General features: G+C 42.3%; 1 protein-coding gene across 1 annotated transcript in view; it reads right to left on the bottom strand.

Moving 5' to 3' along the window:
• The window catches only part of LOC138287564 (fructose-1,6-bisphosphatase 1-like), a 31,716-nt gene extending 19,090 nt beyond the window's left edge, over nucleotides 1-12,626 (bottom strand). Inside the window, exons 1-2 of the mRNA XM_069228113.1 lie at nucleotides 12,350-12,626; nucleotides 5,213-5,375 (exon numbers count right to left, since the gene is read on the bottom strand). Coding sequence (XP_069084214.1) covers nucleotides 5,213-5,375; nucleotides 12,350-12,519 — 333 coding nt within the window. The 5' untranslated portion in view covers nucleotides 12,520-12,626. The remainder of the gene's footprint in view (nucleotides 1-5,212; nucleotides 5,376-12,349) is intronic.
• Between the last annotated feature and the right edge of the window lie 12,750 nt (nucleotides 12,627-25,376).

The following is a 25,376-nucleotide window of genomic DNA, read 5'->3' as shown; positions in this document are numbered from 1 at the left end:
ACACGTACATGCATTCTCTCTGAGAGTGTGTTTATCTGTGTTTATCTCTCTCACATAAACACACTCTCAGCCACAAGCATGCACACAACATACATTTAAAAAACGTTTTACTTACCTCAGCTGCCATGAAAGGGAATATTCTAGCTGATTTTACTCAATTTGTAATACTCTAATAGTGATGAATATATTCTTATTCACTATTAGTGTGATAATAAATTGACAGAAAACAAATAGAATGGAGCCCCAACTGATGTCCATAAGGACGATCGGCCTCTGTGTTCCTGGCACTGAATTTGCCACCTCTGAGGCCAGGGTTAGCAAGGGCAGTGTCAGAGGTAGCAAAGGGCAAGCCAGGGGTCACAGCTGCGACCCCTGGTGACCCCTAAATGACCTCTATGTAGTTTCTCCAAACAAATGGAGTAACTTTCTGGGAATAGTCAGAGAGCAACATAATGCAAAATGACTCTCCCCTGCCCCACCACTAAAGAGATAGAGGTGTCCCTGAAAGTCTTTCCTTTTGCTGATGTACAAAGGCCTTGGGCTATGCAGGGCGCCTTCTGAAGAGTTACACTTGATAGTGCTTAACATGTGTTCACTACTGGGGAACGCACTGACAAAGCACATTTTAGCAAGGAGGTTCAAACAGGCATTTGGAGCATAGGGGCATAGGGGCATCTAAGAGTACATGTAACACTAGGAGTGGATAAATAGGGACAATTGCATTGCATGATATGGCCTCGTTCGACCCACTTAAACTTAGAGTTACCTTCACGGAAAGCATTAATAAGCTATTTTCAAAGAATATGCATTGGGCCTGATGTGCTATTGGCCATGCTCTAGTACAATATTGTGTCTGCACAGCGTCTCCATATGCCAGTTCTTTGCTCCGGTCGTGATGGACTAATCCGACACATTATAAAAGACTGCTTGCAGCAGTGCTTAATTTGAGCCTGTGTTTTTTGGCGCTCAGCACCAGCACTTAGTCATCAACACCGGGAATTATGACAGCCAGCCACATATTGCTGCCTGTCTAATTTTCTAATGAACACAACAACAGTTGTTGAATCATGCTATATACATTAAAAATTACAAATACTTGCCACCCAAAGCTATAAGAATAGCTTGGTTGGCTGGCATTAGTCATTTAGAATGTACACACATTCTGAATTGTCTTTAGTAGCGCTGACAGAGACAATGGCTGGTGTCAGCTGTAGTGGTCTCCTGACCGGGGTCCCGGCACTCATCTTTCAGTGAGTGATTTGCAGGCAGCCTATCAGATTGCTCTGAGTAAAGCTGGGTTTCCTCTGCGGTTCCTTCTGAATGGCTGCAAATGCAGTTTGGGTTCTACAGGGGACAAAAGACTTCCGCTTCTGCCACCCCGAGGTGCCATTATTGAGACTGCAGCCGGGCCGACTAATGAACAACGAAAAGACGACAGAGCCGTCAGGAGGCAGCCCGATGGGACCACTGCCCGCTCCCTCCGATGCGCGCCCCAGCCACGTGCACAGGGAAGCAGTCTAGCGGCTACCGAGTGTCTTCCGCAGTCAGAAAGCGTTCAGTAGTTTGGGACTGCACGTTCGGGCGCCAACCAATGCCCCTTTCCCCTGTTATTTGTAATTAAGGAAGCGTGACGCCCCTGTGCCACCCCCATTTGAATGCAGATCAAAAGGAACTGCAGAGTTGACATTGCAAGCCTCAAAGACAGTTGCGACTCACACAGAGACTTTTGCACTCTGTAAATAGGGGTTTTCAACTGCAACACAAGCCAGTTCGCACAGCAAACGCCGTGCGATTGAATTATCCTTCTAATACCGGCCCAAAGGTTTAGGACCCCCACAAAGGTAAGAGCAAAGCGAAAATACTCCCTGGCAAAAGCATTGAGAAATGTTATGTGTCACACAATGCTCAAGAAAGGATCTGTTGGTTGCGTACTTGTTTCATCATGGTTTCTGTGCAGTGGCCGGGATTTCTACAGATTCGTGTGTATCTGAGGCAATTTCCTCACATCACTCTCAGGCAGTTGGCACTTCTGTAATCGCCCAGAAGGCAAGTGAAGCAATGGAGCAAATACAAATGCAGCTTTCATTCCACTTGTACCACCCTACCTGGCACTGGTCGTTCTCACACTCCAACTGACTTCATTGGGGTCACACCAAGCCCTCTCTGTTTTTTTGTGGGAAATGTGTAGCAAAGGATGAAAGGGAAAATAATCAAAGGGTTGTGGATATTTATACATAGAAAATCGGAAAAATAATGGACACTTAGATCCCCCCTGAAGGAAAGACGCTCTTAAAGAGAAAATATCATCCCTTATTATGTAAATATGTGTAGCCGTGTACCAGCTTATTTATTTTGGATTGGCTGAACATCTACCTTAAGCATCAGTGGTGCCAGGTGAGAACATCCCAGATTTTGTGTAGAGGTGATTCACACAAGTGCACTCTTTGCCAGCTCTGTAACCTGTTCTTACTGAACAAATGCCATTCAACTACTTTGGCCAGTTGGGTCATCAGCACTTCCTCAGCTTGAGTGGTGCATGACGAGGTCTTCGCACTTGGGTATACAGGTTGGGTCTGGGTTTGCTTATAATTACATCTTTGACTGAAGTGGAACTAATAAAATAATGAGAACATTATCATGTTACTCTCTCTGTAATCACGGATGAGAAGCCAGTCAGGACCCTAGGCCCTACATCACTCGCTGGAGACGGTAGCGCTTGGGCAGAACTCAAGGAGACAGAAGCACTTGATTTGCAGACTAAATCGCAGAGTCCTGGCCGTAGACGAGATCAAGAGACTGCCAGTAATCATTCTGAAATGCAAGAGGTAGGAGAATAGAGCACAACTAGGATTGTCTCCTTGAATTATGCATGCTTTAAATATAATTTGTCAGTTACAGCGCCCGCACAGTTTCAACTACGCAAGCGCATAAAAGTGATTATGAACTGTCTACCTGGAGCTAGCATGGCAAAAGCTGGAACCCCTCTACTGAACATTGCACCCTAAGAACCACTGGCTTGTCATATCTCCTAGCTCCCTAACAGTGAAGGAAAAGGCAAAACATTAATGACAGAGCTGCAGACTCCACCGCTAACATGACTAATGAGACCAGAAGGAGTGATAAATGTCCGAGAATCGACATCGAGATCATGTGCCACCACTGGCAATGTGAACATACCCCCAAATTGCATCTCCATGTCCCCTGGATCGCACCACAAGTCATCACTCAGTGCTTAACTCAGTGGTTGCAGGTGTGGCACACCAGTGCTCTTTTTTCGGGAGTTGGACCTATTTGTCATTATCCGTCTTTGACCCAGAATAAGACAAAGAAAGGGAGAAAAGGGGTTAATAAAGTGGAATAATAAGTTGAGATAATAGTGACAAAAGGAGAAAGCAGGATTGAAAAAGAATCTGCAAGAGGGAGATGAAGGGTCAGGGAGTGGATGGTAGCGGATGAAAAAGGTGTGAATTGTAATCAAGACTAGATAGCAATTGTATTTGGAATTCTCGACATTCAACAACACTGGCGATGGGCTTCCAAGAAAAACTTTAGGTACTGGCAACTGTTCTTTTATAAACTAAGCACTGTCATCACTCATATGTCATTGCAGCAATTCATAGTCTCACAGTGCACACTTCGCCAGTCGTGGCTGGTGACAGGGCAAAGTGGCAGGGCGGGGGGGACAAAACAAAAGCAAATATATATAAATAAATAAATACTTACCTTGACTGGACCGCTGCTCACCACTGCACTTCAGGCAAAGGCTCCCCGCCGGCCCTGTGGCCAATCCTGACACTGCTCAGAGCAGCGTTATGATTGGCTGGAACACCCTGACTTGGGCTCCCAGGCAGACTGGGAGCCTATGCCTGCTCTCTCCACCGGCAACACAGTGCCAGGTTGGAGAGAGATCAGTACGCATGTGTGTTTGGCAAGCCCGAGATGGATGGGCAAGCACACATGTGCTGTGCACTCCCGTCCATGGCTGTCACTCTCCCATGTCCCTGCCGCTCTAAAAATAAAACGATAATAAACATAGTTTATTATCGTTTTATTTTTAAAGGTTTGCAGCTGCTGCTGCTGCTGCTGCTGCTGGTGGGGTGCGGGGGGGCAACACTCCTCTGCAATAGCAGAGAAGCTGCCACTGCACTTCACCTCTTTCCCCTCTCTATCCTCAGATGGGAAAGTCAAAACAGCTGTCTAAATGCTTACACCATCCTCCCTCCTATTAAGGTCAGGATTGGCGATCCACAAGCAGCTCTGCACCCCCATCTTTCTGCCACTGAGCAGGAGACAGAGGATCTGCAGTAACCCCCGATTCCCAACAGTGCCTTACTTATGCCTTGATTCATCCAGCTTTGTACCACTTGTCCATTCCCACAGACCCATCTTGCTTTTTCCAACATCCTTTTGCTTTTTAGGTCTGGGTTTTGGCAGTGCAGCTGTCAAACAGGCACATTCCTGACAATATACACAAAGTGGGCTATGGGTCCACCGCTTTCACTGCCAGTATTGCTCCTCCAACCTCTTTGAGTTATTGGCTTTAGTGATCATCTCTTAGTCCGGCCCTTAGCTCTCAACGAATGTTATTGCCAGTTTGAGTGCATCCTTTCACCTCTACTCGAGTGCTTGCATTGAGCTGCATTATTTTACATCTATAACCCTCTCTGCCTGATCCTCCTGACTCCCTTCTGTGTGTTGTACTCTAAGTGTGCTAACACTACAAACATTAACACCGTAAACCCAGACCTACATGTTATGCCAATGCTTGTTTATATGTACTCTCCCCTTTAACCCGCCCTCCTTTGCTTGCCCTTCTGTCTCCCTGCTTACCTCCTTGTTTCCATTCTCCCTCCACCTTCTTCCTCTATTCCCCGATCCCCAATCATTTCCAGTCAACCCATTCCCCTAAAGTTACAACTCATGTCTCTTGCAACTAGTCCACATCTTGCATAACTGAACAATGACCTATGATTTTATAAATAATTGAATGATCTTCTCTGCGTTGGAATATATCATTTGAAATATCCACTTTGATTTATCATTGCATTTGTATGTACAATTAGCATTTCTGTTGCCTTTGTAAAGAACAAATAAGTAAATTAGTAAAAAATTATTAATTTGTTGGAAAACCTATATAACGTTTTGTGTTTAACATCATCTCGTAAAAAAATGAAAGCTAATGTGATTCGATCATATGTTCCGTGTGACTAACCCTTTTTTCCACTTCAACAACTAGAGCATTTTTATCTTCTTCTGACACAAGGACGCAGGTACTGAAAGATGCCTTCAGAGTGTTGATGACCAGGTCATTGGAGAGAACATCCAGCTTCTTCACCTGGTCTCCCGTCACATTGGTGGAACCCGCTATGCCATATCTAGAGCATTAGAAAAACAATAGGATTCACAGTTTTATTGACAAAGTAAACACTACAGGGTTTTGAGAAGGTCTGACCACCGCATGACACAGTGTATTAAACGAGTCTTAAATGTGCATTCTGGGCACCATCAAAAGCGGTGATACACAGGGGTGAAAGCCTCTTGAGTACCCAACTAGAGGCCCATATCCAATCTACCTTGTATTGCAAAAGTGCTTCAAGCAGTTGTCATCCACTGACTGCCCTCTCACCTGAAGGCAAATGGCCTCCTGAGTGACTTTCACTCAAGTTTCATATAACAAGCGTACGGAGACCACTTTCCTAAAGAAGAAGGAAGAACTAGTCAACCTCATCAATCGGGGGCCACCTCTGTACATTGCTTCTATTGACTATTTCAGCCCTCATTGACACAATTTTCCATGAGTTGCCACTCAAAGTATTGCCCACTTTGGCCTACATCAGATTGACTGTGTTGACATGGTCTGGGTCATCAGGGCAAACTGGGCCCATGCCAATCCAAACCAGCCAATATCAGTGGTGGAATAGAATCTCAGGGCCCTGTCTTGTCATAAAGGCTATTCGGCATTTACATTGTACCACATACTAACATTATAGATCCCTACAAAATATCTGTTACATGAACGAGAACGATAAACACTTCCATCTTAAGTTAAATGTTGAACGTAGCTAGCTCCATAATTTGTTTGTCTGCCCCACACTGGTTTACAACTTTATGCGTGATGCCTGTGCTCCATCTCAGTGGCAAGAAAGGAACTACTGGTCCTGAGCAATGTGAACCCTACTCCCTTACCCTTGTCTAGAGTTCAGGGATTGGGCTCTCCTCTGATCCATCTGGATTAACGTAGGAGTATATGATATAAAGCTATTATTTACCCCTCCCCCAAACAAATTTCCTCTCCAAAACTGAATTACACCATTCATGAATGCCAATAGGGACCCTGCTGTAGCTCTAAAAACACCTCCCCTATCATTGCTACATGATTAATGTGGAATTTAGAATCATTGCCTTATCATAACTGTAGTAGTGGCAGCTTTATTTCCACTCAGTGCCAAAACAAATCAAGCAACTGTGCCTGTCTCTGATGGTCCAGTGCTAGAATAAGCTAATTTAAAACAAATAAAATGGGAGACAAAACACAAGACAACCTGCCTAGTCTATCATCTTATGCTGTCCAAAGTTTGGTATCTACTGGCCAATTGATTTGTGCTTCCAGTCTCTAATCTATTTTAGGCCAGTTCCAATTGGTCCAGCAATCCAGCTTTCTTCTAGCACTGGGGCGTCAAGGTCCTTTTAATAGTTGTTTTATTTGTGTATTTTGTATGGGATTATTTATTAAATAATTTTCTAGATATTCCTTTATCAAGACTGATCATTGGAGGGCATGGGTGTTTGTGAAGCGTGTTCAGTGGTGGACAGTTCTGTGTTCCCCCTAGGGGTTACTTTTCTTTAGAGCTGATATGGTGTCATCATTTTATGCTGTCACCTCATCCTACCTAAATTCTGGGACCACCTTCAATTGTATTCTCATTCTAAAAGCTCTAATTTTGTACGCCTGACTCTACAAATGTATATACCCCACTTTTATTATTCGACTGTACAACTACATTATGTCTCATGAAGCTTTTTTGTAAATCGCTCTGTTACCCATCAGAGGTTTAGTATTGATGTGTCAAAATCTACTGAAATGAAAAGGAAAAATTAAAGTGTCCTGAGTCCCCACAATGCTGCAGTAGCTCGTAATGCTGGTCTATGTCCTGAAAAGACTAGTCTGTGACGTAGAGCACTCATATTTCCTGTGAATGGTATGGATACTGTTTTGGAACTAAAAGCAACCTGAAGGAGGGCAATGTTAAGAAACACATCTTGGAACCACTCTTTTCCCATAGGCACTGCCATATGTGAAGACAAGCACTGGCAAAGCCAATAGGATAGGTCTAGTATTGACTGTCAGCTTTTTGGGTTTGTCAGTGCTTGTTTTGTCATGGTTTTTCCAAACCTTTACTGCCGGGGAAGCTACCCAGCCCTCGTCAATTCATAAACAAAACGTTGGATAAAAGCAAAAAGTGTCCATTGCAATAGTAGTTGCTGGCACTGAAAAGAACTACTTTGTGTCTGGATGTGCTCCTTGTGAAAGGGAAGAACATGGCCATTCACAGTGATGCCAGCCAACTGCTGAAGTGGGCTGACCTATTGCCCCATGTTATAATGGGCACAATACAAATGAGAATGACACAATGACGGATCAATGGATAAAGAGAACAGGCTGAAAGCTTCTTTAAAAAAGTATATCATACATAAATTGTAGTAAAATCAAAATGCGTTAGCTAACATCAGACCTAAAATCGCTAGCAGCTAGTTCAGAGAGCAGATTTGGCTCTCTGATCCAGCTTTGTGTAACTAATACTTTTAATTCAAATTCACTAAATCTATTTCTTAATCTTACTGCAGTTATACAGGACATGTACTTAGAAGACATTGACTGTGATGTGGGAAAGCTTCAGGGCATAGGCGAAGAGTTTGCTTTTCACAAAACCTTAAACTACTGAGTGTATCACCATAGTGTATGTGAGAGTCTCATACAGGAAGGGGTCCGCCGTTTCACATACGCTGCCACTGCCTGAGTTCCATATCAAGCAGCAACCAGTGCTTAATTTGTCCCAGTGGTTTTTGGTGCTCGAAACTATCACTTAATTGCCAACACTGGCACTTTTGACAGTATGCCACATTGTGATGCTGTCTGGCTAATTTAGAGATGACCACAACAACAGTTAATTATCAATTCAATACACATTAACAATGACTATTACCTGCCGCCCAAGCCATTCTTATAGATTTGGGGGCCTGAATAGCCTGAATTGTCATTCTTGTTGGAGTTTGATGGTTAGTAGTTGTGTTGTTACTATCATTGGCAGGGGCAATAAGTGGTGGAAGCTGCAGTGGCCTCCTGGCAAGAGCCCCGGCACTTTTTTTTTTTTTTAACTAAGCATTGGCGCTCAGCATCCATTATCCGAAGCTCTCACAGAAAGAGCATTTCTATAGCACTTGTACAACCGATGGTAGCCTCAATATGCTGGACACCAATAGGACACCTAAGAATTGGAAAATGAAACATTCGGGTTCACTTTTAAGACTAAGAAGGTTCGGTTCTTGGCCCAGAGTGCCAGGAAGGCTGTTACAAGGATGACACCACAGAGAGCCAGGCACAGTCCTCCCTCGCTGGAGTCAGTAGGAAAGAAGTTTGTGTGGAGGACAGAAGCAGCCAATGGACACAGTAAGGGAGGTACCCACTTGCATGAGAGCCAGAGCAGGGTAACATCAGACCCAGTAAGGATACACGAAGGGCTCATGACAAGACTCGTTCAAAAACACAATCGCAGGTTTAAAGATCATGTGATATCATGTGGTGCGCATTCTGCTCTTACAAAAACATCACTGCAGAAAGGACATTTTCACAATGCTTTACTTCTGGCTTGTAGCCTCTAAATATATCAAATGCTTTCGGCGTTACCCTTAAGGGTTTAGTAATCCTGCGTCAGCACCGGGTGGTGGGCCTTACCCTCCTCCACATCCCAGCACTGAGGATGTTTTCTATAGAATACTGTTTCCTGGGTTTCGTTTTACTACTCCTCTCCGCAACGGATAAAGTAGAACATACGGAAATTGATGAAACTGCAAAAGTGACGAGAAGGAATAGGAGCATAAGCCTAGAAGCAAAATGCAGCACATATCCTTTGAAACGTGAGTTTAGATCAACAGGATTCTAATCCGCTCCTTATTAAAGAGTCTGAGTTGTGTAAACTTTAAATCACAGACCCACTCCTGTGGTGCTGGCATCCAGCTGTTTCCTATCAGCATGTGCAGTGGCTGATCCACGATTGGCTGCGAGTGACAACGCCCCCTCCACCCCACCCCCACTAAAAGCATAGCCTCAGCTTTATTCTTGCTGCAACGATAAATCCGCACATTGCAATCTTTGCACTTTAAATCCTGCGTGTTCTTAAATACAAAGCATCATAAAACCGACGAAAGATAAGGGGAAAAGACAATGTTCACTATAAACTCGGCCTGCAAGCCTCCCTCTGCGGTTTATCAGGTTCTGCTGCTTTTCAGGTCAGAGGTCAGAAAATAGCTTGCATGCAGGACAGGTATCCCTGCTAGCAAACAAGAGAGCAAAGTGCAACATGCAATTATGTGCATAATTGGCGGATTTAGAATTCCATCTAAAAAGGAAAAAATGATGCCAGGATTCTTGAAAGAGTCGTTCAAAGCAGGTCACGTAGCAAGCGCTATATAAATGCAACATACGGTTAAACATACCTTGCTGGCACATAAGGTAGAAGGAAGATCGTGCCAGCGTGGGTTTGGTCGAGGGCAGAGGTGCCAGAAAACCTTGCTTCTCATAGGTGCTGCACCACAGTGTAACTATAGATCTAGCCAACACACTCACCATGGAAGCAAGTAACTTAGCTCAGTGGGTTAAAGTACGTGGAAAGTCTTGGGGCTGGGGGGAAAGGAGCGAAGCCTGCATGTTGTATGTCCATTCTGCAGTTAACCCTTTGGCATTCAAAGTAGTGAGACCAATCAGCAGTGTGTTAGGACGGTGCTTGCACTCAGGCCTTGAAGTGCTGCAGAGACAGGTTCAATGTTCTGGATCATTTAATTAGCCACTACACCACAGGGCCAGCTGTGCCCTCTGTAGGAGAGTTTTTGAGAATTTAAACTTTACACGTTTAAAGTTATTCACATTATTTGTCATTCTACATTTCCAGCGGGTCCAATGAAAATGGTTCAAGACTCGGAGACTGTCCCTCTTTGGTACTCCAAAGTCCCCTTTTTGAACGGCCTTGTGTAAACTGGTGAGCCATGGGCCTTGATGTAAGCAAGGAAAATTAACCTCTTGTCCCCATAGTCAGAAAGTAATGGCCATAATCGGGTTTGCTGGGGGTCTTTTACAATCCTGGGCTCTGGTGCCACTGTGCCTGATGCGCCACTGATAACTATGTCCTTGTGCAGTAAAGTCCATCCATATTATGTTGATTTTTCTAATATGTAACTGATCATCCTGATGCCCTCATCCAAAGTAATCTCTGTATTGCGTCAGATACTGCTACAATATAAACGCTTTCAATTGTGGTCTTTCAGAGAAAAAAAGCCTTACTACAAACCTTTATTATAACAGATGCAAATACCTTTCATCCTACTGATGCTGAGTTATCATACATAATATGGTCACTTACTTAAGTGGACCATATTTTACCTACAACAGGAACTTTAACCCACTGATCTATCTTAAAAGTTAGTTGTATGGGCACCATGGATAGAGTCTGCAAGTTATAGATGTGCACTCTGATTTGTTTCCTGCGGGTTATCATTGGATGGTACAACAAAAGCAGTGTTGTAAGCGGGTTAAAGAAAGTGAGGGTATCTAAAGGAGACATGGCCAAATAAGCAATCTAGGAAGTCTTTCCAAGAGGCGTTGACTATTTAAGAAAGGCCATGACTTTAAACATGTAAACTAAAATTCTATACTTCAAAAAGTATGCCTGACTGACCAGTAATGGAGCGCTTCGCTGTGTGTTTTCTGTTCTTACATCCAGACATTTAACACAACGGACCCACACCTATAAGGTGTTGGCTTTGCCAATGCTTCTTAGCAGTATCAAATAAATGACAAATATTTCAATTCTGGAATTATGAGACTGTAAATTAAGCATTAATAAGGTTGTAAATGGGGAAGTTGTCTTTGATGTGTCGCAGTCACTCCCGTTATTTCCTTCACAATACTTTCCTCTGGAGTCCTGTAATCTGTTTGTCACTTCTGCGTGTATCTCTCTTCGCTTCTTACACACACAACCCACCAACTCAGCTGTAAACACAGCATTTTCTTTCCCTTTGGCCATATATCAGCAACTGCATACCTCCTTCACAGTTTCTTACAGTTACAACTGGCACCAGAGTGGCTGATGCTCTGTGCGCTCCGCAAAGAAGCCAAGGATTGGATGTGCATTAGTCTGTACACCTTTACGACCCACTGAAATGCACTGTGAGAAACTGGTCCTTTCTTTAGTCTCAACTTCAAGAGCACTCAATCGTGTCCATCAAAACACCCATCCACATGCCCTGATCTCAGCCAGACGGATAGACCCAACTAAGACCCAGCTCTGTTCACAGTACACTCCATAAACGAGTTACAAGTTGCATGAAAAAACTAAAAATCACATTTAGGAAAATAAATGCTCTCAGGGAATGCTGTGTGGAGTATAATGTGCAATGTGAACAAGGACTACATACTAACATGGATAACATCAGGGGTTTCCCATCACCATTGAGAAAATGATTAGTGTCTTTGCTTCTACAGTGGGGGGGGGGGGGGGAGGCATGCATGTAGGGCCCCATAGGGACCCGTTTGAAAGAGTTTTTAAGTCGCGCCGCACTTAAAGCCTTGCGCATACAGGATGGATGTGTGTGAGAGAGAAAGAGAGACAGAGCGAGATTGAGTGCGTTCATTTCTAAATACATGTGCATATGTATGTTAGCTGTGTGATCTGCGTGTGCTTATTTTTCAGTGTGATTTTGTTATTGTTTGTCTTGGCGTATATTTGTGTTTACGTTTGAATGTGTACATCTGTGAGGGAGGGAGAGGCAGTTTTCAAGTGTTCGCGAGTACGTGCGCGTAATATTTTAATGTGTGACGGTCTATTTGTGAGTGTGTCATTTTGTGTGCGCCTGTGTTTCTGAGTGTGTCAGAGAGTGCAGTCTGGCGTGAGGGCGCGAGAATGGGTGTGAACATTTGTGTGTTAATGGGAAATGTTTGTAGGGATGCACGAGAGAGAGACAGCCTATGTGGAGTGAGGCGCGTGCACTGAGTGGACGTGTGATTTTTGTGCCCTGGTCACGCGCGCAGTGAGTGTCCCGCTCTGTGGCTGCGCGCCGAGGGGTCTGCTCCACTTACAGGTGCGCGAGTCCCGCTTTCCTGACGGCGGAGGAGATGGCTTTGACAGCCGTGCAGAGGGAGTTCAGCAGCTGGGTCAGCTCCCCCGTCCCCTTGGCCTTCCTGCCCTCCTCCATCACGAAGCGGGTCAGGGTCACGACATCGGTGTCGAAGGGGGCCTGGTCCGACATGGCTGCGGCTCGGTGGGGCTGTCAGAGAGAGCTGTAAGGTGCGCACTGCCGGAGCCCCGCGCTCACTGCAGCTCCTTTAAAAGGAGCTCCACATCCGGACAGGGGAGGAGGCCAGGCAGGGCGAGGGCTGCCAGCTGTGGGTGTGTGCAGGGGCAGAGACACAGTACGAGACTGTGGCCAATCACCCAAGGAGGAAACCTAGGCGTTTGCAGGTAGTGTCCCTCCCTCATGTCCTGCAGAGCGGAGCAAAGTTCACAGTCGCCCTGCAGCACTGGGCACAGCAGCCAGGGCGGCCCTGATAAGTTAATGCAATGCAAGTGTTTGCATATCTGCTAAAGAAGAGCGTTGGTCACTGCATGCAACGATGCATAGGGCGGATCAGTACACACAGGATCCTCTTGCGTGCACCTCACGTGTGGTATCAAAGACACAACCTTACACAGCTCTGAAGGGGTGGTTTCTCTGTACTCTGCAGCATTACTGTATGCAATGCAGATGATATTTTTTTACATTAATATATCAATTCCTTGACATGTATGCATCTCTGTGCATATTGGGTTGTGGAGTAGAGGATGCACACAGCTAGCTGTATGTGCTGTATTATACTGTGATTGTTACTGTGTTAAGTGTTTGGGATAGAGGTAAATGACAGTTGATAGTTCGCAGAATTGAGGCTAGTGCCCTGCTTGGGAAAGGCATTAGAGGGTGACAGTGATGTACTGTCGTTGGGTGACAGACATCTGCAGTTCGTTGTCAGCTGCCCACTGCTGGCCTGCGGCACCTAGCGTCACTGGGGTGCTGTGCTTGGGAGGGCTCAGATCCTAGCCTTAGGGTTGCCTGGACAGTGTAGTTTTCAGCAGGTTTGTTAACAATAAATGGGTTGCACTCCATGGCTGGGTACGGCTGTTCCAGGGCCTTGAGTTCTTGATTGGGGATCCCTGGTTCATCACAACGGCTGGCTGTCTTCTGCATGTACTATTCACTACAAGATGGCCGTTTACCCCTCCAAACTCCTTCAGTTGCTGTGGGCGAATAGATCACGTGCTCCTCCTCGCTCCGTCTTAAGGCCTAATGCCCTTCAATTTAGAATTTCATAAATCCCTTGAAGATTGGTCCAAGTCTTCTGCTGGTGCCCTCTGTCATTTAGCCTGCACACATATCACCCGTGTTGGATTATCTTTAACACTGCCAGCCTGGCACCAAATGTACACCACTTAAACATAGAAATGGGTGAGCCTGATGGGAGGCTGTAGCTCAGCTCGAGGTCCTTTTGGACCCTTGAGCCTAAACTAAGCTGAGCTTTCATGTGGCTTCTATTTGCCACTTACACTCACCACTCATGCACCAAGAATTAGAGATGAAGCATTAACCTTTGATGTGAAACAGGCAAGAGAAAGAGATACCAGTTTAGTGGCTGAACTGTACAATGTGGAACTAGAAAACCTGTGATCAACCTGAGCTTTCATGTATGAGCGGTGGGACCCCTAAAATCTTACACCCCAAAAGACGCCTGAACAATACTTTCACAGGTGGGTACATAGGGGACAATGTTAAACCGCAATTTCATGAGGCAATGTGTCCCAAAAAAAGGTGCAAAACAGCATATCAGAAATGCAGTCAAATGAAGGGTAGACTCAATAAGTGAGTTCTAGGGTGGAATTAGAATATTTAGGAAAAGGTATTTCAAATATTTAATAGAAATAGTACAGAAGTCCTAAAGAGCAGATGCCAAAAATGTCATTGCCATGAAGGCCTTTATCAACGGGGCAATATTGAATAATACGGAAAATCATATTACTTTAAGCCCTAAATGAGCAGCAGACTCAGAAAAAAACAGACAGCATCCCCAGTAGCATGGGAAAGGTCTCATGAGAGTTCTGGCTCACCTTCAAATTCAAGGATTTGTATAGGAAATCTTCTCACAGAATATAATAACTTCAAATTCATTATATGCTAATGTCAGCAGAGATGACAGAGCAAAGTAGTTACAAAGCAAAAGTGAACCACTGTGAATAGATGCAATGCTGCGAGTAGACAGAAGAAACCTCGAAGGCTGGATCATTACTGAGTCCATGCTAGGAAGTCTTTTTCGAGAATAACTTAATTAAGAAATAAACAAACATGATTTGCATGAATACGTGCAGCAGAAATAATAAACAGTGAATGTGCAGGGTGAGACATCCATTTTGAAGAAGATGGCGTTGAGGCCCCGCTGAGGCTTAGTTAGCTGAAGCCAGGAAAAGGTATATTAACATGTCATATCTAAACTGTTTCACTGGCAATCTGATCATATAAGTGTAGATGTAAATTTGAGTGTAGATCAGATCCGTAGTACACATGTTATTAATATACAAATAATATTAATGCACAAAAACCTCTTCGTCTGCTTCATAAAATGATGTGATCCTTGACAAATATTTTATTTTATTTTACAGAGCCTCCTTTTTAACTATCACATTGGAGAACACCTCGAAATGTGCAAGTTTAGGTTGTGTGCTGTACAAAAATTCCTTGTGTTAGAGCATATATATTATAATGTTATTCGTATAATATGTGGCCTAGGAATCTAGGCCACATATTGCAGCATACATCGGACAAGTGACTTGCATCTTAGTTCACCGATGGCATTGTTGTCGTGGCAGGTGGAAGGGGCAGGAATGATTAAAAACCATCACTTTTAATACATGCCTCTCAATGCAGTGATATAATGAGATATACTAAGGTGAGACACTTCCACATGTGAATTTGTTTTTTTTAATTTTGGAGGTTGTCCAGTGGGTTAATGTCTTTGCTCCAACTATCCTTATTTAACCTGCAAGTTAACAAATTACAATCTGGAAAAATAGCCCAGTGACATGCAACAACTGCAACCATCTGCATGTAAGAAGCAAGGTATGATTTTGAATCCTTCCCGCTGTTAACTCAATGTTTCTTTATTTAAAGTTAATTAAATGGATTTGATTGAGTAGTAATAATCATAATTATTTGTCATTGTCATCTAGTTAATAGTGTAGTTATACTGACAGGCGTACCTGACATTAATACAAAGCACATAAACTGCACAGAACTTGAATCAAAAACACTTTTAAATCTCACTTTTCTCTTGGGCACCTGTCAAACAACACCATAGTGGACCTTTTTTTATTGCCTGACGTGAAGGGTAGGATCTGGCTGTGCTACATTAGACCTCCAACCACTCGAATCAGGACACTCAACTTGCAAAAAAGGAATTCAAGATTGCCCTCAAAGTGAGTTCTTTACACTCTTGCTGCTCTGGAAGGAAAATAAACACTCTCACCACCCAATACGTGCAGGCCACAGCTCTGTACTATGAAGAGAAGTGCATAAGCCGCCTGAAGGTGCTCTGCTGCCCGGATGTACACCACCATGATAACTATGTTTTTTCAGTCAGTATTGGGCCCTAATCCTAAAGTTCTATCCAGGACAGGTGAATCCTTTAGGTCTTGGGGCACCTTCCTGTCCCGTGGGTGTCCCCTCTACTGGAGAATATTAAGTATGACCAGTTCTTTTAAAAATACCTATCCGTTAATTTTGATACCCTAGAGGTACTTCACATTGGTTGCTGGCTCACTGCTACATTTGACACAACTGTAAAAACTGGAAGACTACTTGGGTTAATAAAAGGTCTCTACCTGAAATGTGTCCCATATTGTTCCCAACCACCACATCCTGAGTTGCGATCTGGAACTGGACACAAGACACCGGCCCCAAATTCACCATTTGTTTATTTGGTTGGAACCATCATGCTTTAGATGGTATGTTTTTGGTCGAAATAGATTTTTGATGATTTTGACCTGGAAATTCAACAGCTGTGCATCAGTGGTCATGTTTGTGACAATAGCCATAGAACCTGGGATCACAGGGCCAGTTTTTATTAACTACCTTCACTGCAATGATGGAGACTTTCCAATATTTGGCTTAGGGCTATTAAGTGTAAGTGTGGACGTAGGTTCATGAAAAAATAGGCCTTCTTCATTCCAGTTGAACATTATCAGATGCTATCATTAAACCGTCATGTCAGGAGGCTCTAACCTGGATATCCAGATCTGACAGAAGTGAGGATATTTTCCACACTCTCCATACCCACAGCCAACTCCAGAGCACTATGATGGAGTTACACAGTCAACCAAGGGAAACGGGAATGAGACGAGAAAGGAGCAGAGACACGGGATATAGTCTCACACCTACTCACAGAGATGGGCTTAATTTGCACTATGTAAGTGTTGATATCTGAAAGGCAAAGGAGAGCTTTAGTATAACTACTGTTTTGACATTGATTTTTTAAAACTAGAAGTGCTGCCTCTGATAAACCTGTTGACACTGTGTTTTTGGTCTCTGTAACAAGCTCAAACAATGTTTTTTCTGAGCTGAAATACAATTAAGTTTGGGATATGATAGGAAAACCATCAAGATTACAATAGGCTAGTTTACCTATGAGAGCAACCTTCTAAATTAAGAATGAACTTTTCATGCTTGGTTTGCATTTAAGTTGACAAACGCATAGCTGTAACATGAAATCATTTGTTATCATTTCAAGTGTAGTTATAAACCATGGACAACTCTGGTCATATAGGTATTAGCTATCTTTGATATCAGCATCCCATACACGTGCATCTGTGCTAATGTACTTCCTTTGGCATTTGCAGTAGTTCAGTAGAGTTCATAATCTTATGGATGACTCTTTTGAAACAAGCAAGTGTTATAGAGTTTGTAATTCCTATGAAAGGCACCTTATGAAACAAACATGTGCAAGTTTATTCATTCTCTGGTTCCCTAATGTATTTGTTGTATTCACAGAAGAACAGATAGCAGGATCCCTACAAGTCCCGACTATAACACCTATGAATAGCAAGTGCCTAGTAAGGACGTTGTAGATCATGAAGAACTTCTACTCTGTGCTTTAACATGGCTGCCATCTTTGGCAAGTCTTATGAGAGTCCTGTATAATTACCCTCCTCTGATTAAGTCAGCATTCAGGATCAGTCTTCGTCTTCAGGACATCAGTCAGATCGCCGTCAGTCTATCTAAGTTAGAGGCAAGAGACACTCTCCTCTTAAGGAGAAAAGTGTAAGGGGCAGTAATATGGGCAAGGATGGTTTGTCTAAGTCTCAAGTCACAGAATAGTGTGACAGAGTTTCGGGATGTAATCAATATCATTCCCTACCTAATGCACCGTTATTTCCTGTGTCATGGGTTTTTATCCCTTTCTAGTAATTCATTCCCCCAAAATTCTATTGGTTAGTCAATACACCCCATCATTGTTAACCTATCAAATTATACATTAAGTAATGCATTTGTCATCTCTCGATAATATTTAGTCTTCTGATTGGTCTTCATAATCAGCCTTCCGTAGGTGGCATATCCGGGGTTACTTCATCAGCTTGGCACACGTCTCAGGTTAAAAGTTCTCGTTCCCTCGTCTCATTGTCCTTGGAAGTATCTACAAATGTTTCGAAGCACAATCATTTTATACTAAAAGATGTTAGCATGCGGATGGGAAAAAGTCCCTATGTTTCGAACTAATACAGAGAGAACAATAGCTGGGTCAGGGTTGTTTGCAAGTTCTGCACACTGAAGAGACAGGAAAAATACGCTTTTAAATGAGAGCTACACAGCTTCTGCTTGGCTCATGCTAACTTAAGATATACGAGTTTTAATGAATGCAGTTTTATACGTTTTAATGTGCTCACTTAGGCAAACTATAAACGATTATTCCTTACAGTTGACATTAGTTTATACATATGAACGATTCTCCATTTTTATGAATACGCTTTTAATAAATATTTTATTAATACAGCATTGTTAGACATAAGCATTTCACGTCTATAATATGTAATATCAAAATACGCTCTCTCAGTATCATTATGTTATGGTGAGTTATGTAATGCCTTTTCATGTCATGTTGTAGTGTTTTTACATAACACATTTCAACAATTTCTAATAACACCTTAGGTCTATACAGATCATAATTGCTACGTTATAGTTTTTGTCAAACGGAAGGTTGCACCCATGGAGGATTAGGCCATGCAACCCTCAGCCTCAACCTATGCCTGTGTGTTTGTAGTCCTAAATTATGTTTTGTTGCCAAGTCCTGAGAGTGTAGGTCTTCACTGATATCATATTATATTAGAACTTGTGTTTTCTCACTGTCATTCTCCATGTGCTCCCTGCCCTGTGACCGCTGACTTCTGGTTGGAGGTAATTACCATGGACCCCTCCCCGATCTTTCAACTTACCCCCAACACCTGTGCGTATGTGGAGATGAAGGATACACTTTGTGCTAACCGTTTGTTGTTCAGATGTGACAAGTTTGCCAGTTTCACCAAGTTACTCGATGGTACTTTTTCTTATTTGTGGTGCTGGGATGGCAGCAGAAGCTGCTCTGATGCTACCCGTGCTGCATCTCCTTTCAGAGTGAATTTGCACTGCTGCTACTTTAACTGTACCTCCTGAGGGGCATATGTAAGAACCCCTTGCACCGCCTTAGCGTCATTTTTGTAATGCTAAGTCATGCATGCATTGTGCCACTTTGTAATCTCTTGCGCCACATTATGCCTGTGCCAGACATAATGTATGCCAGGGGGTCGTTCCGACCCTGGGAGGCCCGCAAAAGTGGCGCAGTGAAATGTAACAGATTTCACTGCGCCACAATAGCGTTAAAAATGTTGACACTATTGTACTAACGACCACCATGGTGTGCCGTATTATAAGTACAGCGCAACCATGGTGTTGTTAGGTGCTGGTAGGGGGGGCACAGAAAAAGTGGCGCATCAGCTCCGAAGCGCCACTTTTTCATAAATATGGGCCAGAGTGTTTTAAATAAGGTGTTTACTGGCGTAGTATCAAACCAGTGTTTGTGAGTAACGTTTTGCACTGCTGATCTCATGTAAAAGATTTATGTTGCAAGGCTTCAATCTATATAATTAAAATATATCCCTAGATCGTTACTGGCATTTTTACAGGTGTTGTACTAGTAAGCCAATTGTGTATCCTTGCCAACATGAAGAATGTTATACAATGTGCACAGTTTTACCAACAGTAAAAATAACTGGCCGACAAAGAGCCAGGTCCAATCTGATTACCTTAACTGGGCTAGATTGACACACAATAAGGCCACTTCTCCCAAATCAGTTTCTTGATTCGATCCAAAATAAGGCCAACATTCATTATCCTTAAGCGGGCTCCACAATTGATTTCCGGTAGACATTTGGCCCATAGGCCTTAATTTAAAAGTTGCACATCAACCTACATTCCTTATTATATGTTAGTGATTAACTTTTATTGTATTTGTCAGTTATGGCTTACTGCTCATTTCAGCCTAGAAATAAAGAAGGCTCCTAGATATACCTATTTGGAATCCACTTTGAGTTTGTGCTTTTCAAGACTCCATAACTTCTGTGTGCAGTGTTCGGCAAAAAACATCAGGATTTGATTAAGTTTCTCACTCTGATTTGCATTAAAATAGTGTGCTACAGCACCCAGGAAATGCTTATAGCCAACAAGAATGGGGTCATATAAGAGCGTGTCATAAGTGTAATCCAGGGAAGGGACGTGCATAAATCTCAAATTTGGTGACATGATTAGTTTGCATTTCAATTCCTTGGTCAGAACAATAAGGCATGGAGTGCGCCTTTCTGTTTTATATGGAGTATGAAACTTGTGATTCCAGAAGAAATGCAATGAAAATGTCATTGTTAACTTGTGTTGTATTATTGATTTGGTTAAAAGCAACAATTACACCAAAGGGTATCTTGGTTCTGGGTGTGTGGTATAAGCTGATTAAAAATTAAAAATAATGATTATGAATGAAGAAAATAATTTTAAAAGCCAACGTGAATGACATATAGCACTGCCTGGTTCACAGCTGACTAGACAGGTTGTTCCATTGTTTTACAGTGACTAGAAAGAGCTATCATCTGCCAGAATGAGGACATTTAAGGCGTGAAACTGGGCCCAAGGGAGGCGAGTCTGAGCGGAGTGGAGCGTTTTTACTGGAATATAGAGGGTTACCTTAACTATGATGTAAGACGGTCCCTTTTGGAGAAACGCCCATTGAAAGATATATAGGCATTTATTACAACATGCTTCCTTTCACGTAGCCTTTGGAGTTTGGCCAACAAGGAAGACATTGACTAGACCTGTTTAAACAAATCAGAAAGGGTGGCTGCTAGGGTTTGCACTAATTGTAGTTTATAAATATATTTCTGAGGAACACCTTGGTAAACAGCATTACATCAATTTATACGTGATAAAATGAGGGCATTGCAGAATACCATATTTCAATCAATAGGAAGAAATGGCTTGATTTTCTTCAAAAGTTTGAGAATGTGAAAACTGTTTGATGTCAATTTATTGATCTGAGGTCTCACAGATGGGCAGTTATCAAGTATTACTCCAAGAAATTTAGCATATTTAACTGGGCTAGGTTGAATACCTAGCTCAAAGGGCCAAAAATTTACATTCCAAACGAAACTACGATCACCCAGTATCAGACGTTTATTCTTGTCACTGTTAAGTTGTAGCATATTTTTCGACATCCATGTAAGGACATCTAAGAAACAAGATTTAAGTTGAATTTTTTAATCCCCTCTTGGATCACCTAGTATTATTACTAGCTGAGTGTCATCTGCATAGGTCATGAAAGTAACTCTAAATTATCTAATATATCAGGCCAGAGGCGCCAAATAGATGTTAAATTAAGTGGAGGTTAAGGAGAACATCTGCCTGAATATCAGAGCGCATCCACTTAAAACCTGAATATTTGAAACCATATTCATAGAGTCTAATACTCAATGTCATGAGATGGGATTGAATGCAACATTGAGATCCAATAAGGTTAGAGCTGCTCTGCCACTCTTGTGCAATCAAAAAAAGGATGGCAGGTAGAGATAAATTACATCTTAAGTTATAAGAACAGACCTACATTCTGTTGCAGCTGAGTTTATTTCTTCCTCAAATTTATTTCATACGTTTTTTCAACTAGCCAAAAGAATTTATGGTGGTATCAAACAAATGTGCATTACAAAAATAGCCTAAATATTCACAAAATGTTGCTTCACAAAACACCCACAATAGACCGTATCACAAATTTAACAATAAAAACCACCTTACGGTGAAGCCCTATCTATTAAAGTAGTGGTCACTGTTATCACTTCACATGTGGTCCACTTTTATGTGCTAAGGACTGAGCTTTTACATGCCAACAATTACCAACGTATTGTGCATTTCTTTCACACAAACGTGATAAACGTGCAAATCAAGTCTTTACAAAATAGTCCATTATTTGTCAAGCCCAATACACTTGCAATACGAGGAAGTCAACGCGTTTCGGCCTAATAATTTACAAGCGAAATGTCATAATGAAGTAACTGCACAAGTTTTAACAATGTACATGATAACACTTATATCATTGTTTTTTGTGACAAAGATCCTGTTGATATGTGTCGGTTCTGTTTTTTTCAAAGGTAGGGCAGCTCTATTGAGAAACATCTGTATTTTTCCAATAAAGGTATAGCAGTACTGCTGAGAAAGGCCTTTAAATGCCAACTACTGCAGTATTACTGAGAAGTGAGTGCTGGTTCTTTATCTTTTCAAATAATTCAAACCTACAAAGGGCCCCATAGAATGTGGACTAGAATTAGCACAATATTTCCCCTTCCTACCTTGTATCTACAAATATTGTGGACATTTGAGGGTGCACCATTACCACTGATTACAAGATTCTGGGGATTAGTATGGAGGAATGGGTGTTTCCTCTCCAATTTCCACTTCTTTTTCCCTGTTTACTAATGGAGTTACCATGTCCAGGTAAAACATTCTAGACCAGCAGTTTGTCCCACAAACCATATAAGCCCAAGAGAGCCAGTAAATCCTGTGTGGGATTAACGGGGAACTCATACCAAAGCCAGCAGTAGTATAGGAGCCCTGCTAAGGGCTCACTAAAAGCATTACTGCTCTGCTATGAAGCTCTGCTTTTGGCCTATTGAAAGTGCAGGAGTCCTTCCTAAAAGTGCTCACACTTACTTACTCAATGTGTTGTACATCTGCTCTGGATCTTAATGAGGAACCAGACAATACGAATCATTAGTCCTTTGACCTCACTGCCAACAAGGGCTAATTCTTCACAGTTTTACTAAACTATACACACAAAACACATCTTCATATTCGTCATTACAAACATTTTCATGGTTAGAATTCGGGGCTTATTTAATAGATCTAGATTGTAAACACTGGCTGCTATGGGGTTCAGCCTAGTGTGGTAAATAGTTTAGGGATGTAGGGCTGGTCACATTTTAATATCCATAACAGGCTTTCTACAAATGATATTCAGACCAGACGTACCTACTTTTTTGACATGTTGATGATTGTAACGATTTCAACGATTTTTTACTTTTTTCGGAATGGACTGAGTTAATAGTCAAAACATGACGATATTTCTGAAAAGAGCAATACATTGTTTGCTGCAATCTTACACTCAATAAAAAATGTTGTCACCATCATTTCATCATTTTTGTAACTGGTGGTCAGTACTTCCTAATTTTGTTCTTTCTACATTCTTGTACTTAGTGGGTAGACTCTGGTAAACAGACAAGAGGTGCAACCAGAAAAGGATTCATGTTTAAAAACTAGTCAAATTGCGAAATATAAAAAGGGATCGTACATACTAAACAGGAAAAAATAATTGGCAACGATGTTTGCATCCATAGCGCATTATTTAAACAAGCATCTGCAATGCAATGGGTCTCGCATTTGCTTGAGTTAGAGCTATTAGCGATGTAAACTCCTAACCAAACTTTTCTCGCCACACAAATTAAAAGAAAAAAAACAAGGGCAATTGCACTATGTGCAATGCAGCGCGAATCGCGCAGAAATTGAAAACAAAAAAACCGAGCACGATTGCGCTATGTAAAACTCAGCGCGATCGTGCCGCGTGGAAAATAAAAAGATAGCGCAAAAACCAGTCTGAAAATATCGAGCCTTGTAAGTTTACAGTAGTTGACCAGTATGCTCGAGGAGGGCTAAGCACCGGAAAAGGCATGACGTATGCATGCCTTTCACTAATGAAAGCTAGCGGATTTTAAAAGGCAAGCCCACGAACCAATGAAAGTGACAGGCGTGACATGGGCATGGTTACAAGCCCAGAGGGAGATTACAACAGGGATGGAGCTCTTGTGCGCTCGACCCTAAAAAAGACTAAGCTGCAAGAATCTCAACTTTACTCAAAGTTCTTCAATATAGCCAATAACTGACTTCCAACTAAATCATAATTTTTAATCTTTGGGATAAGCAGCAGTCAATCTGCCTGCTTCTTTTTTATTCGCAGCTATACCTGTGACTTTTAAATGAAAGTGCCTTTGAGTCAATAATACGTTTAGGCATTCAATAAGTCCTTATACATGCACTGTGTCACTCAGTTTAGCACTCTTGCATCCATTTACCCACCCCCTGACTTTTTCTTGAATTCACCCGTTTACAGAACCACAATAAATCACACACAAACTCAGCATCATAAGCAAGAGAAATTAAAATAATAAAAGAAGAAGAAAAAATCAAGCTGCCATCTAAACATAAAACAAATATGCTTGCAATAACAAATGAAATTAAACAAAGAACTGGATGGTCGTCTTGCGATGGTATTATACACAGTGTTTCATTGTTTTTAAGTTCCAGCATGACTGTCACATTTAGGACCAATGTGTTGGTCATCTTGGAATGGTAAAACAATAAAATTATAGACAATGCAATTTCAAAATAATTAAATTAAAAAAATGAGAAGGAAAGACATGAGAGGAAAAAATGGGAAAACTACAGGAATGGCCCATCAGTCCTGGCAATGAAGTTAACTCATTTTCAGGTGGATGTGCATGTGATAACAAAAAAGTTGTTGCTGTCACCCATATGGAAACACAGCCAGTGACTAAAGTGGCTGTCCAGTCGCCTCATGCTGAATGTTATAATGGATGCAAACTGAGTTTTTCAGCTTAGCTGTTGGCTCAATTGCCCTGTGAGTTTAGGATCTGATTTATTTTGTATGTTAAATAAAAAATGAAGGTATAAGCTTAGTTATAGTGAGGAAAGTTATACTTAATGTAGTCACGCTAGCAAGTTGACAACACTGTTCAGAGGTGCGTAAGTTATAAGATGTTTTGCTCTGGACCAAATTATAACTTTAAGTTATAACTATAATTTACCAATTTCTTTTGTGTAGTTTAAGATGGCTTTGTATAGACATAATAAATTAAGTTTTCCTAACTCTAACTAATTTTAAACCTTTTTTTGAATGTCTTTAAAAAAAAAAATGTTTCTGGTCGTAAAATGTTGTTTATTATAGTATTAAGGCCCTCATTACAACCCTGGCGGTCGGTGATAACGTGGCGGTACCACATCGACCGCCAGGGCGGAAACAACAGCCACCACGGCGGTAACCGCCTACAGCCATGCAGAAGCCAATGTCCCGCCCACCTTATTAAGACCCTGCAATCCGCCACCTTTTCCGAGGCAGTAACAACAACATCACAAGCTCGGCGGAAACACTGCACACAAGTGAAAGGACTCACCATTGGAGACACAGGGAACAACCACACCGTCATGGAGCCCGAGCTGTATGTCTTCCCCATGCTCTTCTACGTCCTGCTCCACCACGGACACCAACGACGGCAAAGATGACGACGGTGAGTACAGCCACCTAGCACACAATGGATGGGGGGAGGAGAAAGAGAGTGACACAAACACACGCAACACCTCCACCCCCACCCCCAACACCGTACACACAATCAGCTGCAGTAATAAGGCATATATACCCGTACCTCGGATGAATAATGCAAGGACAACAGGAA

This window comes from Pleurodeles waltl, chromosome 1_1 (assembly GCF_031143425.1).
Source record: "Pleurodeles waltl isolate 20211129_DDA chromosome 1_1, aPleWal1.hap1.20221129, whole genome shotgun sequence".
In the NCBI taxonomy this organism is placed as follows: domain Eukaryota; kingdom Metazoa; phylum Chordata; class Amphibia; order Caudata; family Salamandridae; genus Pleurodeles; species Pleurodeles waltl.
This window is presented reverse-complemented; position numbering and strand designations above follow the sequence as displayed.